This window comes from Rana temporaria, chromosome 2 (genome assembly GCF_905171775.1).
Source record: "Rana temporaria chromosome 2, aRanTem1.1, whole genome shotgun sequence".
Classification (NCBI taxonomy): Eukaryota; Metazoa; Chordata; class Amphibia; order Anura; family Ranidae; genus Rana; species Rana temporaria.
Window position 1 is genome coordinate 472,561,629 of NC_053490.1, and position 19,936 is coordinate 472,581,564.

Here is a 19,936-nt window from a genome sequence, read left to right on the forward strand (position 1 = left end):
CACATTCACATGACCTTTTAAAGAACTTTTCAGGGAAATTACAAACTTAGTGGCAGGATAAGTAATTGTGTTGCTGTTATTTTATGAATTTGAGTGGAATGGGAAGGGTTGAACCCAATTGTGTGTTCACAAGCTTTTCCTGCAGCCTGGTGAACACAAGTGTCAATGCTCACAGACAGTTCAGAGCTAAACACAGAGGGGTAGATTCAGAGAGAATCGCCTATTTTTAGGCGGGCGTAGCGTATCCCAGATACACTACGCCACCGTAAGTTTGAGCAGCAAGTTGTGTATTCACATAGAACTTGCGCTGAAACTTACGGCGGCGCAGTGTAACTGGGCCGGCGTAAGCCCGCCTAATTCAAAATAGGCTAGTTGGGGGCGTGTACTATGTAAAATAGTAGTGACCCCACGTTTTTGACGTTTTTAACGAACGGCGCATGCGCCGTCCGTGGACGTATCCCAGTGCGCATGCTCCAAATGACGTCGGCAAATCGTCATTGCTTTCGACGTGAATGTAAATTACGTCCAGCCCTATTCGCGAACGACTTACGCAAACAACGTAAACAATTAAAAATTTGACGCGGGAACAACGTCCATACTTAACATTGCGTACGCCTCATAGAAGCAGGAGCAACGTTACGCCGGAAAAGCCTTACACAAAGAACGTAAAAAAATTCTGCTGGGCACACGTACGTTTGTGAATCGGTGTATCTAGGTAATTTGCATAGTCTACGCCGAAAACGACGAAAGCGCCACCTAGTGGCCAGCGTAAATATGCACCCTAAGATACGACGGCGTAAGAGACTTACGCCAGTCGGATCTTAGCCTAATTTCGGCGTATCTTGCTTTCTGAATACAGAAAGAAGATACGCCGGCGCAGCTTTGAATTTACGCGGCGTATCTATAGATGCGCCGGCGTAAATTCTTGCTGAATCCGGCTCAGAATGTACTGGCTAAATGCTTGGTCCAAGTTAGGCTCCTTTCACACTGGGGCGGGAGGCGCGGTGGCGGTATAGCGCCGCAAAAAATAGCGCCGCGATACCGTCGGATTTGCCGTGGGATTCGGTGGCTAGCAGTGCGGTATTAACCCCTGCTAGCGGCCGATAAAGGGTTAATACCACCCGCAATGCGCCTCTGCAGAGGCGCATTTCTGGCGGTATTGCCGCGGTTTCCCATTGTTTTAAATGGGAAGGAGCGGTGAAGGAGCGGTATACACGCCGCTCCTCTCACCGCTCCAAAGATGCTGCTGGCAGGAGATTTTTTTCTCTCCTGCCAGCGCATCACCTCAGTGTGAAAGCCCTCGGGCTTTCACATTGAGTATGCAGTGCAGGAGTTTTTCAGGCGCTATAGCAGCGCTATTTTTAGCGCTGTACCGCCTGAAAAACTCCTCAGTGTGAAAGGGGTCTTAGTGAGTCATTTAGGAAGTTTACCAAAATCAGGATGACAGTTCTTGAGCCTTTATCTTCAAAAACAAGTTAGCAATGGCGACTTCTAAGGTCTCTCTAACGCCTCATACACACGATCGGACTTCCAACAGACTTTTCCGTGGATTTTGCTCCGAAGGGCGTTGTCCGTGAACTTGGTATGCATACACGTTCACGTTTGTTTCAGCCAACAAACATGAACGTAGTGACGTAATAGACGTACTACGTGTTTGTTCTGCTCTTTACCGCCACTCTTTGGGCAACATCTGCTATTGTTGTCTGATCTTTAGCATTGGTTCTGAGCATGCGTGTTTGTATTTTGGACTGTGTAAATGTTCTGTTCCCACATGAAGGCGAATGAAGGTATAACTGATAATAGCTGTGTGACTTCTTACCTTCGTATCCAAGCAGTGGGGCAGACAGGACCTGCAGATGTTCAGGTTAGATGGATCCAGACTCAGACATGAAGATGAAATCAGCGTGGGTTTATTCAATCCAGATAAGACAACAAACGGTGATACAATACTGTTCTGTAGTAGTGGTATCAATGCTGACTTGTTAGAATATGTCCTGAGGCTAGCTGCTGTGGCTGCAGAGCTGCTGCTGAGCTGCTGCTAACTACTGCTGACTTCTGCTGACTTCTGCGTGGTCAAAAACTGATGCCTTCTCACGAGCCCAAAAATGTGGAGTGTCTAGTCACACAGCCATGAGGAGATACTGAAAATGGCTGCTCCCAGTGAAGAGACCTGCCCAGCAAGAGTCCACGCCTCCAATTTAGAAAAAACTTTACTAACAAGAACAGGGACGTGTGGCATGCAAATTCTGGCCAGCAGATGGCAGCAGTGAAAGAAATGCATGAAAACAAACATGTAGAAATAAAGATTAATAATGTAATGTACAAATAACTATAAGGAGAACAGCACACTCCCCGTCTGAAATTTACGTAAGGAGATTTCACTAGGATGAATGTCCATAAAATATAATACAACCTGTAACAAAGAACATGTGAAATGCAATAAACATGACATAGTGGGTTGGCTGACCCATAGCGGGTAAAACTGTGAAGTTCGAGTTCAGTCCTTTTTCATCCTTCAGGAACGTTCTCGATGGGTAATATTAGAATGAGTTCGTTAATCGGCCTTGCAAAAGTTTTAAGCTCACCCTTCCTGAAGATCTTCAGCTCCACCTTTCGGACCTTGCCATCCTTGCTAGGAAGAACCTTTGTAATTAGTCCCATAGGCCAGGTGATCCTTTCGGTCCTTTGATGTTGCCATTTCCTCCTTCCTTGAAGAATATTGAGATACTCTTTACGCCATCTGTTCCAGAAGTAATCTGCCAGGTGTTGTACACGTTTCCAGTGTTTTTGGTAGATATTCCCATGGGTAAATTCTCCACTAGGCGTGAGCATATTGTCCGTTTTTTGGGTAAGTAGAATAGCCGGAGACAGTATGGCTGGTGTTTCAGGATCCATAGATACTGGCACAAGGGGTCTTGAATTGATGATAGCTGAAACTTCAGCGAGAAGAGTGACGAGAGTCTCGTGCGTAAGTCTTGAAGAGTTTACATCCATCAACATAGAATTTAAGATGTTGCGTGAGATCCCGATCATTCTCTCCCAGGAACCCCCCATGTGGGAACTATGAGGAGGATTAAAAATCCAGGTGCAACCTTTCTCCGCCAACTGATCTTGGATAGGCTTAGTGTCGATGTTCAGTTCTCTACAGGCGCCGATGAAGTTACTTCCCTGGTCTGACCTCAACTGTTTCACTGGTCCTCTGATGGCGAAGAACTGTCTTAAGGCATTAATGAGGCTGGATGTGTCCATAGATTCTATCACCTCTATATGAACGGCTCGCACACTCATGCAAGTAAATAGCACGGCCCAACGTTTACTGTTTGCGTGACCACCACGGGTTCTACGTGCGGACACCATCCATGGTCCAAAGACGTCTAGGCCAGTGTAGGTGAAGGGCGGCTCTGTGCATAGTCTATCCGCGGGCAAGTCGGCCATTTGTTGGTGTAGCTGTTTTCCTCTGGCTTTACGACAGTGCACACAGTCATGCAGTAGTTGGGCTACACGTTTCTTCATACCTATAATCCAAAGACCCGCAGACCTTAACTTGCCCTCAGTGATTTGTCTGCCCTGGTGTTCAGTCTTTTTGTGGTAATGTCGGATCAGCAACGTGGTGATATGATGTTTGCTGGGAATAATGACAGGATTTTGCTCCGCAACTCCTAGGTGGGCTTGATTCAAACGACCACCAACTCTGAGCAGGCCAAAAGTGTCCATAATTGGATTTAAGTTAGCAAGAGGTCTTTTTATAGGAATCTGCTGTCTGTTGTTCAAGCACTTCCATTCTACGTTAAATTCCTGCTGCTGGACATGACGTATTATGAGAGACTCGCTATGAGAAATGTCCTCAGCAGAGAATGGTTTATGACAGATGTGCCAACCGTGACAATCTTTATCTTCTTGAGTGTTGTGATAACATCTGGCGATGTGCACTGACCTTGCAATGGTTCTGACGAGTCTCATCCAACTGGAGAAATGTTCAAAACGATGACAGTCAAGCCTGGAGGTCTGCTTTGTTTCAGTGACTAGTGCGCTAACTTCGGCGCGGATTTCTGGATCATTATCCGGATCCTGGATGCTGTAAACTTCCTGTTCACATTTGTCTGCCCGTCCTAGCAGAAACTCTGGGCCTGTAAGCCAAGTAGATTTAGCAAAGGTACCCACAGACGTAGGCCTGGTTGCGTGGTCCGCTGGATTAAGTTCGAATGGTACAACGATGTGTTCTCTCGTCTCAGGCTTGCTGTTCATGGTACGCTGAAGATAGTTAGATCTGGATAGCGCTTGCTCCTGATTGTCTGGGAGTCTTACCCTGGAGGTTCGGAAGGGTAATTGAGAAACCCAGTGATTGGTTTCATCTTTAAAGAACTCGCTGTCCATTATCTTAATGAACTCTCTGTCTTCTATTGATAAGGCTACCTTATCATCATCCTTGGTTGTGCGAAAGACTGATCTCCCCAAGTCGTCAGCAAAGAGGGGAGAAATGATGTCAGGTGGTTGTACGAGGTCTGGAGACTTCTCTTTCACTTCATAGTGATGAGGACACGGCTTAATGCAAGTTGTGCGTCCATCTCCATGCACGTACGTTTTGAAGGAGTCGATTTCTGGTTGATCCAGACATACGTTTCCTATGACTACCCATCCCAGGTCCAGCCTCTGGGCAAATGGCGCGTAGTCAGGACCATTACACTGTTGGCGCACCTTGTGCACCCTTAGATTGTCTCTGCCAAGCAGGAGTAGAATCTCAGCATCGTCGTCCATAGGTGGGATAACGTTGGCTAGGTGCCTTAGGTGCGGTTGGTGAAACGCAGCTTCTGGGGTAGGAATCTCATCCCTATGGTTGGGTATTTGATCGCATTCAATCAGTGTTGGTAGGGGTATTTCAGTATTCCCACGGATGGGGGAAGCAATGAATCCTTGCGCCCTCCTGCCGCTAGTCTCAATGCGGCCTGAGCAGGTGTTTAAGATGTAGGGTTCTGATGGTCCCTTTATCCCGAAGGCTTCAAAGAATTTAGGTCCTGCTAGGGACCGGTTGCTTTGGTCATCGATGATGGCATACATTTTTACTGCCTTTTCTGGTAGTCCCTCTGGATAGACCTTGATTAGGCATATTCGGGCACAACATTTCTCACCCTGGCCCTCGCCACATACTTCCAAACATGAGCAGGAAACATCGGCGGCTGCGTTAGCGTGGTTCTGGGGCTCCCCGCCATGACTTGGAGCGGGACTGGTGGCGACGGCAGCTGGTGAGTCTCTGTGCAGTGGAACTGGGTGCATAGCCGAGGCATGTCTTTCACTATGACACTCCTCACACTTGATGATGGATTTACAGTCCTTAGCCATGTGCTCCAATGAAGCGCAGCATCTGAAACATACCCCAAGCTCGCTGAGGAACTTCTTGCGCTCCTGTATGGGTTTGGATCTAAACCCTCTGCATTTGTTCAGTGAGTGTGGTTTTTTATGAATGGGACATTCACGATTGAAGGACTTGTCTCCTGATGAGGTATTGTACTGTTTACCCATGGGTGCTGCATAAGATGGTAGGTTAGTCTTTCTAACACTCACGCTGCTCTTGAAGTCTCTGTGTTTATGCATGGCACTCTCATACCTTGGTGATGGTGTCGCTGGAGCTGTAGTGTTGAACTCCAGGAAATCGAGGCTGGGGTCATTCCTCATCTGGGACTGTTCTTCAATGAATCTGCAGAAATGAATAAATGGAAAGGTGATGTCATGCACCCTTTTGTACCTTGAGACTGATGCCGCCCACTTTTCTTGCAGACTGTATGGTAATTTCACGACAATTGGGTTCACTCCATGGGCTGTATCCAGGTAGCATAGCCCGATCAGACGAGGGTCTCTTTTGGCAAGCTCTAGTTCCATGAGCAGGTCACTCAAATCCTGAAGCTTATGGACGTCCTTAAGATTGATCTTTGGAATGTTCTGCAATCTCTTAAATAGGGCCTTCTCTATAGCTTCTGCACTGCCAAAGGTACGTTCGAGTCTCTGCCAGGCGGCAGCGAGACCTGCTTCTGCTTGTCCCACATAGACAGTTCTGAGGCTCTTGATGCGATTTGTGGAGCTTGGACCCAGCCATGAGATCATGAGGTTGAGCTCCTTCTCTGCGTCTAGTTTGAGGTTGGCAATGGTGGCCTTGAAAGTTGCCTTCCAAGCTCTATAGCTCTCTGCACGGTCATCAAATTTTGAGAGACTTGTGTTAATTAGCTCTCTGCTCGCCATAATCCTGGCCAACTCAGACATATCTGATTTCTCACTGCTTGTTGCCACGACAACCTGTGGTGCCGCCGGGGCGTGTAGGCTTTGCGGCGTGAAAGGGTGAGATGCATCCAGGTAGAATGATGCTGCTGCAGGATTGAGCTGTGATCTAGTCTCTGTAGATCGTGAGGACTGCTGCTTGAGCTGTTGAGGTAGGCCAGGAAACGCCTGATGGCCCTTTTTGTAGTTTCGTAATAACTGTCCTTGAGAAGGCACATCTGGGTGAACACCATCAGATTTCTCGGGTGCTGTAAGTGACACTGGCACTGTAGGTGGACATGACTTTGAGGTTTCGGCCTTGTCAGCTTGGATGGTACTGCATACTGGGGGTAATGCAGATAATTGTTTCAGCACATAGTCGCTGGTGCGGTAAGCTGAATCTTCTACCTCCTGTGGTAGCGAGCAGACTGGATCAAGACCTTGGCTTAATGCTTGCTCAAGTAGTCTTACTTTAGCTAATGCAACTTCCTCTTCCATCTCTGATTCAAGAATCTTTATTCGAGCCTCTGCTTCTGCTTCTGCCCTCTTGGCCTCTGCTTCTGCGTCTGCCCTCTTGGCCTCTGCTTCTGCCCTCTTGGCCTCTGCCTCTGCGTCTGCCCTCTTGGCCTCTGCTTCTGCGTCTGCCCTCTTGGCCTCTGCTTCTGCTTTTGCCAGAGCTTCTTTTTCAGTGAAGGAACGTCTGGCTTTGGATTGCTCTGCGTTTATGCGGGCCTCTAGTAGTCTGTCGCTTAGGGTTGAGCTTCTTGAGCACGATGATCTGTATGACCGAGAGGAATGTTTGGATGAATTTGATCTGTGTGATCTAGTTTCTTGCAAATGGGAGATGCGGAGTTCCGCTTTATCTTTAGCAAGCAGCACCATGGTGTCTCTTTGAATGTCTATAGATTCTGCCTTGCTCAGTTCTGAAAGGGCTTCATCATTATTAACGTTTTTTAGAAAGGTTATATACCTTGTGAACAGTCTCTTGTATCCTTCATGAGCTGTGTTCAGCCGCCTGATGCCAACTTGTAAGCTTGAGGTATCACCAGAGGATTTAAGTCCTGACATGAGGGAGGAAACTCGCTCCCATAGCTCTTCCAGGTTATCGCATAACTCATCTTTTGTGGTTTGATAGTTTTCCCTGACCTTTATTGTTGGTTTGAGGGAGCGTCTTGGTCGCACGACTTGGTCTGCTGGAAGTGTGGGTTCTGCTTCCTGTACTTCTTGGTGATCAGTATCAGGCTGCATTAGCTCTGTTTCATCACTGGGGAACTGTGCAAGGTCCTTTTTGTCCATTTTGATTTAAGGTGCGCTGTCTCTTTAAGAAAATAAACTTTTGAATTGGGGGCTGAAAATTGCAGTGTGGCTGCGCTGGGGCACTCTGGCAAGGTTCCTCAGGTGTTTTAAGTGATTTGCGGGGGTTTAGGTTAGAGAGGGACCCCGTGTGCGTTAACAGTTCTGCTATGCGAGCAAAGGTTGATATGGGATATAGGAAACGGCTTGATGAGTTGTGGAGGGCTTTCAGGCAATAGTAAAGATACTGTGGACATGCGGTGTAGCCGGGCAGATTCGCTGCAGATAGGCCTGTTGCAGGGCGATTCCTTAGTGTGGTAACTCTGAGGGAATCTGTGACTGGGGTGTGGACATTAAGGCAGTTTTTGACTGTTCTGTTCCCACATGAAGGCGAATGAAGGTATAACTGATAATAGCTGTGTGACTTCTTACCTTCGTATCCAAGCAGTGGGGCAGACAGGACCTGCAGATGTTCAGGTTAGATGGATCCAGACTCAGACATGAAGATGAAATCAGCGTGGGTTTATTCAATCCAGATAAGACAACAAACGGTGATACAATACTGTTCTGTAGTAGTGGTATCAATGCTGACTTGTTAGAATATGTCCTGAGGCTAGCTGCTGTGGCTGCAGAGCTGCTGCTGAGCTGCTGCTAACTACAGCTGACTTCTGCTGACTTCTGCGTGGTCAAAAACTGATGCCTTCTCACGAGCCCAAAAATGTGGAGTGTCTAGTCACACAGCCATGAGGAGATACTGAAAATGGCTGCTCCCAGTGAAGAGACCTGCCCAGCAAGAGTCCACGCCTCCAATTTAGAAAAAACTTTACTAACAAGAACAGGGACGTGTGGCATGCAAATTCTGGCCAGCAGATGGCAGCAGTGAAAGAAATGCATGAAAACAAACATGTAGAAATAAAGATTAATAATGTAATGTACAAATAACTATAAGGAGAACAGCACAGTAAACACGATCGAAATAGCCGTCGTAGGACATTTGTTGCCGGAAAGTTTGTCTGTTCTCACAGTGAACATTTGTCCGATGAAAAAGTGAAAAAGTTTGTCCCATGGAGCGCACACACGGTTGGATTGTCTGCAAAAACAGGTCCGTTGGAGGTTTGTTTTTAAAAAGCCTGATTGTTTGTATGGGTCTATAAGGCCCGTACACACGATCAGACGTTTTGACAACAAACCTACCGTGTGTATGCATACCAAGTTCACGGACAACGCCCTTCGGAGCAAAATCCACGGAAAAGTCAGTTGGAAGTCCGATCGTGTGTATGAGGCTTTAGGGTCAGTCTTTAGGTTTTTGGCCATATTTCTCCTATACTGTAGGAGTGCAGTTCATTCAGCACTCCTGTGATCCATTTTTAGATGACAGTGGGCTGAGTCACAGAGCCAGTCAAGGCTCTGAAAAGATCCCGACCATATGGTCAGTATCTGCTCAGAAACAAAAGGAGAATAGCTTACCAAGAAGGTCACTTCAGTGGCACATAACGGTTCAATAAAAATATTTTATTATAGAAAAACGCAAAATCAATATCACAAAACAGCAAAAAAAAAAAACAAACATATTAATGGTGTATTTTTCTATAATAAAATATTTTTATTCAACTGTGGTGTGCCACTGAAGTGACTTTCTTGGTAGACTATCCTCCTTTGGTTTATGCATAGTTTGGTCACATGGACTGCACCATATATGCAATGCCTATGTGGTGATTGGTTGAGATAATTTATTACATGAACATATACTGTTTGACAGTTCAAGCAGTAGGTCCAGGCTACGAAATTGGAATTTTTTCAACAATATCTGCTCAGAAGCCTGGATCAGCACCTGACTCAGCCTCTCAGCAAGTTGCTGAGAACCTGAGCCAGCCCCCCCGCCCCTTCACAGCCCAGCGCTCCAGTGAGTGCTGGAGGGGAGAGCAGAGAGTCGGTGACTCACAGTCACGGATCTCTGCTCAGAGTGGAGGGAGAGACCTGAGCGATCATCAATGTTTGATCACTCAGTTCTCATTGCAGAGCTAGCAGGGGACAGATGCAGCATCGGATCGATGATTGGACGTCATTGGTTTCGACGTTAACGTAAATGGCATCCAGCGCCATTCACGGACGACTTATGCAAACGACGTGAAATTTAAAAATTCTACGCGGGAACGACGGCCATACGTGACATTGGTTAGGCCACCTAGAGGGCATGCTTAGTTTTACGCGACGTATCTCTACGGAAACGTAAATTTAGAGCGACGGGCAAAGCGGACGTTCGTGAATCGGCGTAACTAGTCATTTGCATATTCTACGCCGACCGCAATGGAATCGCCACCTAGCGGCCGGCCTAGAATTGCAGCCTAAGATCCGACGGCGTAAGTCACTTACACCTGTTGGATCTTAGGGAGATCTATGCGTAACTGATTCTATGAATCAGGCGCATAGATACGACAATCGTATCTCAGAGATACGACGGCGTATCAGGAGATACGCCGTCGTATCTCTTTTGTGAATCTGGCCCTAGGTTTTTTTCCGTTTGTTTTGTTGTAAGCACATATAATTATGTGTCTAGATATATTTGTTAATTATGTATTTGTGCTGAAAATTGCAAGAGCAATTGAAATATGAGTTGTGGATCTTTCTTGATATTGTACTATTCACAAAATGAAAAAAAAAAAATGAAGATTTTATAAACATGTGAGCAAGTTTTCCATTACTATTTTACACTGCCATTTTTTATCCCACTCCCTAGGAAAATATTTTGAGGGAGTGGTATTGAGGGCATGTGACCTTATTCTCCTATCTAGTTCTCAGGTCTAGAAGCGAAGCGTTAGTCTGATAAATGTCACATGACAGAGGGGTGAAAGGACTGGTTTCTCTAGAATCCGGCATCAGCCAACACCATGTCTTTTGTTGATGGCTGTGATAATCACTGAAAAAGGTGAATATCAATAGATCAGGGGTGGAAGGGAGTTCCTTAAATACAGAGGGGGAGATTCACTAAATCTGAAGTACTCAGAATCCTATGCGTAAAGGCAAAACATTTTTTCCCTAAATAGCTTCCTTTACCTTAGTGCAGTCCTCCTTCACTTACCTCATCCTTCCATTTTGCTTTTAAACGTCCTTATTTCTTCCGAGAAATCCTCACTTCCTGTTCTTCTGTCTGTAACTCCACACAGTAATGCAACACTTTCTCCCTGGTGTGGAGAAAGCCTCTTGAGGCGGGAGGGGGCGAGCAGGAGTGTCAGGATGCCCACTAACACACAGCTCCTTTCTCTATCTGCAAAGTAGAGAGTGTCCTGACCTGCCTGCTCGCCCCCTCCCCCCTCAAGAGGCTTTCTCCACACCAGGGAGAAAGCCTTGCATTACCGTGTGGAGTTACAGACAGAAGAACAGGAAGTGAGGATTTCATAGAAGAAATAAGGACATTTAAAACAAAATGGAAGGATGAGGTAAGTGAAGGAGGACTGCACTAAGGTAAAGGAAGCTATTTAGGAAAAAAAATAATTACCTTTACAACCCCTTTAAATCACATTGCTAATTGCAAATTGTACTAAATACAGTAAAACCTTGGTTTGAGAGTAACTTGGTTTGAGAGCGTTTTGCAAGACAAGAAAAATGTTTTAATAAATTTTGTCTTGATATACAAGCGATGTCTTGATATAAGAGTAGCATCATGTCACAACTGAGTATAAAAAAGAAGAGAAGAGCCTCTAAGTGTAGCAATATGGTTACATTTAATGAAGGTACAACATTTAGCAACTTATTGCTACACTTAGAGGTGCCTCTCTTCTCTTTTATACCCTGTAAAAAAATGCTTTGATATACAAGTGCTTTGGACTACAAGCATGTTTCTGGCACGAATTATGCTCTCAAGCCAAGGTTTAACCGGGGGGGGGGGGGGCTGGCAGCCTTAGGCCTGGGGGGCAAGTCCAGTCAAGTGGCCCATTGAACTGCCAAATGAGCTCACCATCCATGGCCCATCTGTTTTTTTAATGCAGCCTCACCAGTGCCCATCAGTGCAGCCAACTCCAGCGCCCATCAATGCACCCTGATCACTGGGGTAGGTTACATGGGGTGTATGGGGGGGTCAGCTAGGCGTGTCAGGGTCTCTCAGCTCAGCAGATCCTTGCACGCCGCAGCCTCCTGGGGGAGTAATGCTCCTGGTCCTGGAGTCAAGTTGCAGCCAGCGCCCAGCCCCGCAGCCCCGCAGCCCTGCGTCCCGACTCCCTCGCTGCCTCTGCCTGCTTCCAAGAATCCGGTCCCAGGGAGTTGTAGTTTCCTCTACAACTCCTGGAATGCAACAGCTAGTGGTCCACCACTGTGGCCGTGCCCCCGGCCCTACTTCCAAGTGCAGAATAAAAAACAAAAATGGTAGCGGGCAGCGGCTGCCGGCCATTTTGAACATAAGTTAGAGTGGCCTGGGAGGCAATTGCCACCCTGCCCCCTGGCCCAGCCCTCCCCTGGGTTTTACTGTACTGAAATGTGTACTTAAAACTATAATTTTGTAACTTTTGGAAATGTCAGTAAAAACTTGGCTGTGCCAGTAGATTTTGTGTGTGCTGTCAGTAAATTTCAATCTGGTAGGTTGGCAACACTGCTTCCTCTTAAATATTCTACTATTCTGTAACTAGCAGGGATTCAAATTACATGAGTATCTCCTCTTGCAGGCACATTTTTAAACCTTTTTTTTTCTTTTTTAATTTCTAGGCTTTGGAGGCTATCTAGACATACAATTGCTTCGCCACATCAAATTCAAAATGAAGGATCGCCTTCAGGAGCTAATGCAAAGGGCAAAAGACCTTAAGGCGTCCCAGGAAACCGAGAATTCCAGAGAAGAACCTACAGACCTACATCAGCAAGCTGTCATCTTTGAACGGGAGCCTGTCATCGAGGGCTACTTACATGACATTAAAAAACTCCAAAATGACATTAATGAGCTTTCCCAGAATGTGGTCAAATTTGAGAAGCAGCAGCAGGTCCTGGTCTCCTCCATGAGAAGATTCAGTGTTCTGAAGAAAGAGAGCAATATTACAAAGGACATCAAAGTCCAAGCGGAACACATTAAGAAGCGCCTGGACACTTTATTACTACAGGTGAAAAAAGCAGAAGCGGACTTTGGCCAGTCCTCCAGTGCTGCCAGGATTCTGAAGACCCACCATGCTGCACTGTTTAGAAGTTTTCAAACAGCAATGTTTCACTACAACGACACAATTGCTAAAAAGCAAGGAAAATGTAAAACTTTTATCATAAGACAACTGGAGGTAGCAGGGAGGGAAGTGAGCGAGGAGGAAGTAAACAAAATGGTGGAGCAAGGCAAATGGGACGTCTTCAACGAGAACCTTCTCACCGAAGCAAACATCACGAAAGGACAATTAAATGAAATTGAGCAAAGACACAAAGAGCTGGTTAGCCTAGAACATCAAATGAAGGACCTAAGGGATCTCTTTCTCCAAATTTATATCTTAGTGGAGGAACAAGGGGAACTCTTGAACAATATTGAAATAGCCACAAAAAATACAGAAGACTATGTCCAAAAGACCACCGAGAAGTTCAAATTGGCTGTTAAATACAAAAAGAAAAACCCGTGTAGGATGTGTTGCTGCTGTTGTCCTTGCTGTTAATGTTTCACTGATGTTTGACTTACCATGTTTACATTATTTAATTTTGTATTAAACCAAGATATCTATAATCTTAACAGAGAAATTGTGTTGAGTGATAAACCCATTTTTACACAACTTAAGAGCTTGATCATACAGGTAGGCGGTAATGGGCTGACCCAGCTAAGCTGTGCAAACAACAACTTATGATGTTACAAGGTGGAGAAACCAACAGTGATCACTGACTGGACTTCAAAAAATAAAATATGGGTGACTGTAAAGAATTATTAAACTTTGAACATGATTCATGCCGGCGTTCTGACGAGAAAGGTCCCCTGTCGAAAAATGCCCGCTGTGTACTGCGCAGGCGCAGCGCTTGCACAGTACGGAGCCGCCGAAAGCCTCCGAACATGAACAGCTGTAGCAGACGACTTTGTGCCAATCTCTCCCGCACGCTCACGATGCTCTTGCAACTCTGCAAGGGGCGGATATAATGTTGATTAAAGCGTGTGAGGGGCTGATGCCTACAGAATAGGCCATATTTAACCACTTAAGCCCCGGACCAAAATGCAGCTAAAGGCCCAGGCCAGGTTTTGCGATTCGGTACTGCGTCGCTTTAACAGACAATTGCGCGGTCTTGCGACGTGGCTCCCAAACAAAATTGACGTCCTTTTTTTCCCACAAATAGAGCTTTCTTTTGGTGGTATTTGATCACCTCTGCGGTTTTTATTTTTTGCACTATAAACAAAAATAGAGCGACAGTTGTGAAAAAAATGCAATATTTTTTACTTTTTTCTATAATAAATATCCCCCAAAAATATATAAAAAAACATTTTTTTTCCTCAGTTTAGGCCGATACGTATTCTTCTACATATTTTTGGTAAAAAAAATCGCAATAAGCGTTTATCGGTTGGTTTGCGCAAAATTTATAGCGTTTACAAAATAGGGGATAGTTTTATTGCATTTTTATTAATTATTTTTTTTTTACTACTAATGGCGTAACTAATTTTTTCGTGACTGTGACATTATTGCGGACACTTCGAACAATTTTGTCACATTTTTGGGACCATTGTCATTTTCACAGCAAAAAATGCATTTAAATTGCATTGTTTATTGTGAAAATGACAGTTGCAGTTTGGGAGTTAACCACATGGGGGCGCTGAAGGAGTTATGTTTCACCTAGTGTGTGTTTACAACAGTAGGGGGGTGTGGCTGTACGTCTGATGTCATCGATTGTGTCTCCCTATAAAAGGGATCACTCGATCGATGCCCCGCCACAGTGAAGCACGGGGAAGCCGTGTTTACATACGGCTCTCCCTGTTCTTCAGCTCCGGGGAGCGATCGCGAGGGGGTGGCTCATCCCAGGTCATTTCCGACCGCCGCATGTACCGGGGGGGGGGGGGGTCCCGATTGGACCCCCGACCCACGTCTAGGCAGGGACAAACGGGTACGCCCATCTGCCTGTACGTGCCATTCTGTGGACGTATATGTACATGCGGCGGTCGTTAAGTGGTTAATAATGATGGATTGAGCTGATAAATTGGGGGTGGATTTCTCAATAAACTACACAGGCTTCTCAATAATATATCCGCCCCTTTGAGAAATCCACCCCCATCGAATGAGCTCTGCCCATCATGATACAATACGGCCTCTTTTGTAGGCATCCGCCCCTTGCGGAGTTCAATGAATAATACACTCGCCCCTTGCGGACTTACACAAGCATCGGGAGCGTGTGGCACAATGTCGTCTTCATTGCGCTGGCGCCGTGTACAGCTGATCAACAGCTGTTCGTGTTCCGAAACTTTCGACGGCTCCGTTATGCTCCGTACAGGCCGGGCATTATTCAACCTTTCTCGTCCCCCAACACCGGCACTGATTAAATAAGTCCAGTTGTAAGCTAAATACAGTGGAATCTTGGATTACAAGCATAATCCCTTCCAGGGGAGTGCTTGTAATCCAAAGCACTCACATATCAAAGCGAGTTTCCCCATAGAAGTCAATGGAAACAAAGATAATTTGTTCTGCATTGACTTCTATGGCATGCAATACCGCGTATGGCCAGAGGTGGGGGGCTGTCAGAGAGCCTCGGTAATACTCGGGGACAGTTCGGCTGAACTCGGAAACCCTCGGAAAGACTTGAAAACACTCAGGAACGGAGTATTTTTGAGTGATTCCGAGTAATTCCAAATGGCTCTGAACTGTTCCGAGTGTCACCGGCGCCCCTGCACCTCTGGCCAAATGCGGTACTGCACACCCCATTGGCTTGAATCCTGCTTATTTTGCGAGACATCACTCGCGAATCGAGTCAGAACTTAAAAAAAAAAAGTTGCTTGTCTTTCCAAATGCTCGTTAACCGCGTTACTCGTTAACCAAGGTTCCACTGTAATCTAAGCTAAGGCAGGCCATAGACGACACCGTCTATGGCCTGCCTAAAGCCGGGTACACAGTTTTTTTTTTTGACTGACAGCTCCGGTTGGAGCCAGTGTACTAACCATTCAAGGTTAGTTCAGCAATTTCCCCCTGCTGAGCTGCTGTCTTCTGACAGGGGACGGCCTCACGCCAGAACACTACGGTCAGCGCTCTCTACCATTGGCTTAGAGCGCTGATTGAGAGTTGGTAGGCTGCTGGTTTTTCAGCATGAAAGTTTGACAGAAGCCGGTCAAATGGTCAGCTTCTGATGGACAGACCGACATACACACAGGCTGAATGTCGGCCGTTTTTTTTTTTTAACCGGCCATTGCCTCTTAACATTCGGCCCGTGTGTACAGGGCTTAACTGTACACATTGCAATCTGATTGTACAATCTAATTTGATTCAGTGACAACTGCATAGCGGACAACTGTCCCTGATTTTGAGGGACTGTCCCTGATTTTGAGGGACTGTCCCTGATTTTGAGCAATGTCCCTCTGTCCCTCATTCCTCCTCATTTGTCCCTCATTTTGGGCCAGATTCACAGAAAAAGTACGCCGGAGTATCTGCTGATACTCCGGCGTACTTTCAAATTTGCCGCGTCGTATCTTTATTTGTCATTCACAAACAAAGATACAACGGCTTTTGGCTAAGATCCGACAGGCGTACGGCTTCGTACCCCTTCGGATCTTAGGTGTAATTCTCCGGCGGCCGCTGGGTGGAGTTTGCGTCGTTTTCCAGCGTCGGGTATGCAAATTAGCTGATTACGGAGATCCACGAAGGTACGCGCGTTCGTCGCATTCTCTTACGTCGGTTTTTCGCGTTGTAAAGTTGAGAGTGCTATTTACATGGGGTAAAATTACTCCTACATGTTAAAGTATGGCTGTCGTTCCCGCGTCGAATTTAAATTTTTTTTTTTTTTTGCGTAAGACGTCTGGGAATACGAAATTACGTTACACACGTCACCGTTCAAAAAACACGTTGGGGCGCCGTAATTTCGCGCAAAGTACGGCGGGAAAATTCCGAACGGAGCATGCGCAGAACGTTCGGCGCGGGAGCACGCCTAATTTAAATGGTACACGCCCCATTTGAATTAGGCGGGCTTGCGCCGGACGGCTTTACATTACACCGCCGTAAGTTTACACGCAAGTGCTTGGTGAATCAGGCATTTGCGCTGAAAACTTGCGGCGGTGTAACTTAAAGACGATACGTTACGCCGCCGCAGTTCTCTATGAATCTGGCCCTTTGTTCTGATCTATATACTGTAGATGTATATAAAATGCACTTTTTATCTATCAAAACGTGTTTTCCAGTGCTAAACCTTTTGTAAAATTGGCAATCTGGACAACAAGACAGAGTGAATCTCCCTAATATGGGCACAGCAATAAAAGCCTGACATGGTTCTCTTACACCCTCACTACATCGAAATAATTTTTTTTATAAAAAAAGGTTTTCGTTAGGTTATAAAATAAAACTGGTATTGAGCAGGCACTGTTCTTCAGCTGAACCTACAGATTGCCATAATTGTTGGCCCAGTCCCCACCCCCCAATGGTGGCCACAATAGTACCAATTTTAAAAGACTCTGGTTCATTTTGAATATATTCCATTAAACTTAGGGAAGGGGAGACCTTCCATTGAAAGGGATGTTTAACCACTTAATGACCGCCTCCTGCACATGTACAGTACGTCGACAGAATGGCACGGCTGGGCACAAGCACGTACCTGTACGTCCTCTTTAAGTGCCCAGCCGTGGGTCGCGGAACTTCAGCAATTTTTTCAACTTTCCATCTATTAAATCTTCTGCCCTTGTTGTTTTAACTTTGGATAGTAAAAAATGTTTTTATGCCAGTAAATACCTTATACAGCCCACAGTGACAGTGCATTTTTTTTAGCACTGATCACCGTATTGGTGTCATTGGTCCCCTAAAAGTGTCAGGTAGAGGTCCGATTTGTCCACCGCAATATCACAGTCCCGCTACAAATCGCTGATTACTAGTAAAAAAATAAATAATAATAATCAAAAAAAATACCATAGTTTGTAGACACTATGGGCCGGATTCATAAAGAGTTACGTCGGCGTATCAGTAGATACGCCGACGTAACTCGGAATCTAAGCCCGTCGTAAGTTTAAGTGTATGCTCAAACTGAGATACACTTAAACCTAGCTAAGATACGACGGCCTGCGCCGTCGTATCTTAGGGTGTAATTTTTCCGCTGGCCGCTAGGTGGCGATTCCGTTGTTTTCGGCGTAGAATATGTAAATGATTACATACGCCGATTCACGAACGTACGCTTGCCCGTCGCAGTAAAGATACGCAGTTTCCGTAAGAGATACGCCGCGTAAAGATAAACCTGCCCCCTAGGTGGCGTAGCCAATGTTAAGTATGGCCGTCGTTCCCGCGTCGAAATTTAAACATTTTACGTCGTTTGCGTAACTCGTCCGTTACGGGGCTGGACGTAATTTACGTTCACGTCGAAACCAATGACGTCCTTGCAGCGTACTTCGGAGCAATGCACACTGAGAAATTCCACGGACGGCGCATGCGCCGTTCGGTAAAAAAGGCAATCACGTCGGGTCACCAATAATTAACATAAAACACGCCCCCTCATCCTCATTTGAATTAGGCGCGCTTACGCCGGCCCCATTTATGCTACGCCGCCGTAACTTAGGAGGCAAGTGCTTTGTGAATACAGCACTTGCCTCTCTGACTTACGGCGGCGTAGCGTAAATACGATACGCTGCGCCGCCGTAACAATGCACGGATCTACCTGAATCCGGCCCTGTAACTTTTGCCCAAACCAATCAATATACACTTATTGGGTTTTTTATCAAAAATATGTAGCAGAATACATATTGGCCTAAATTGATAAAGAAATTTGATTTTTATTTTTTATTTTTATTGGGTATGTTTTATAGCAGAAAGTAAGAAATATATATATATATTTTTAAATTGTCTATGTTTTTTTGTTTATAGCGCAAAAAATAAAAACTGCAGAGGCGATCAAATACAATCAGAAGAAAGATTTATTTGTGGGAAAAAAAGGACAAAAATTGTATTTTGGTACAGTGTTGCACAACCTCGCATTTGTCAGTAAAAGTAACGCAGTGCCATATTGCAAAAAAATTGTTTGGTCATGAAGGGGGTAAAACCTTCCGGAGCGGAAGTGGTTAATGAAATACAAGGAATATGACTGATTGCAATAGGCAGCACCCACAATTCTACCTCATTATGCTCCATCCAAGGTATTTCAAAATGTTGCCGTGTTCTTACCTGAAAAATTAAATAAAAATAATACAATTTTATTTTTTTACCTACTCCAAGCCAGGTGGTGCCCGTTCAAAGTTATATGTTGGTAGGACAAATTGTCCCCTTAACCACTTAAGACCCGGACCTTTAGGAAGCTAAAGGACCCGGCCAGTTTTTGCGATTCGGTGCTGCGTCGCTATAACAGACAATTGCGCGGTCGTGCAACGTGGCTCCCAAACAAAATTGGCGTCCTTTTTTTCCCCCACAAATAGAGCTTTCTTTTGGCGGTATTTGATCACCTCTGCGGTTTTATTTTTTGCGCTATAAACAAAAATAGAGCAACAATTTTGAAAAAAAATCTATATTTTCTACTTTTTGCTATAATAAATATCCCTCAAAAATATATAAAAAAATATTTTTTTTCCTCAGTTTAGGCCGATACGTATTCTTCTACCTATTTTTGGTAAAAAAAATCGCAATACGCGTTTATCGGTTGGTTTGCGCAAAATTTATAGCGTTTACAAAATAGGGGATAGTTTTATTGCATTTTTATAAAAAAAAAAAATTTTAACTACTAATGGCGGCGATCAGCGATTTTTTTCGTGACTGCGACATTATGGCGGACACTTCGGACAATTTTGACACATTTTTGGGACCATTGTCATTTTCACAGCAAAAAATGCATTTTTTTTGCTGTGAAAATGACAATTGCAATTTGGGAGTTAACCACAAGGAGGCGCTGAATGGGGTTATGTATGACCTCATCTGTGTTTCTAACTGTAGGGGGGTGTGGCTGTAGGTGTGACATCATTGATTGTGGTTCCCTATATAAGGGAACACACGATCAATGACAGCGCCACAGTGAAGATTGGGGAAGCTGTGTTTACACACAGCTCTCCCCGTTCTTCAGCTCCGGGGACCGTTCACGGGACTCCAGCGGCGATCGGGTCCGCGGGTCCCGCGGTCACGGAGCTTCGGACCGGGTTGCGGGAGCGCCCCGCAGGGCGCGCGCCTGCCACCCACGGCTGGGCACTTAAATAGGACGTACCTGTACGTGCTTGTGCCCAGCGGTTCTATTCTGCCGACGTATATGTGCAGGAGGTGGTCACAGTTATTCATCTTCGGCTAACTTTGAAGGCTCCGTTGTGGTTCGT

General features: G+C 45.5%; 1 protein-coding gene across 1 annotated transcript in view; it reads left to right on the forward strand.

Moving 5' to 3' along the window:
- The window catches only part of STX19 (syntaxin 19), a 33,860-nt gene extending 20,630 nt beyond the window's left edge, over nucleotides 1-13,230 (forward strand). Inside the window, exon 3 of the mRNA XM_040338727.1 lies at nucleotides 12,235-13,230. Within this exon, the coding sequence (XP_040194661.1) occupies nucleotides 12,285-13,148 (864 nt within the window). The 5' untranslated portion in view covers nucleotides 12,235-12,284 and the 3' untranslated portion in view covers nucleotides 13,149-13,230. The remainder of the gene's footprint in view (nucleotides 1-12,234) is intronic.
- The last annotated feature ends 6,706 nt before the right edge of the window (nucleotides 13,231-19,936 follow it).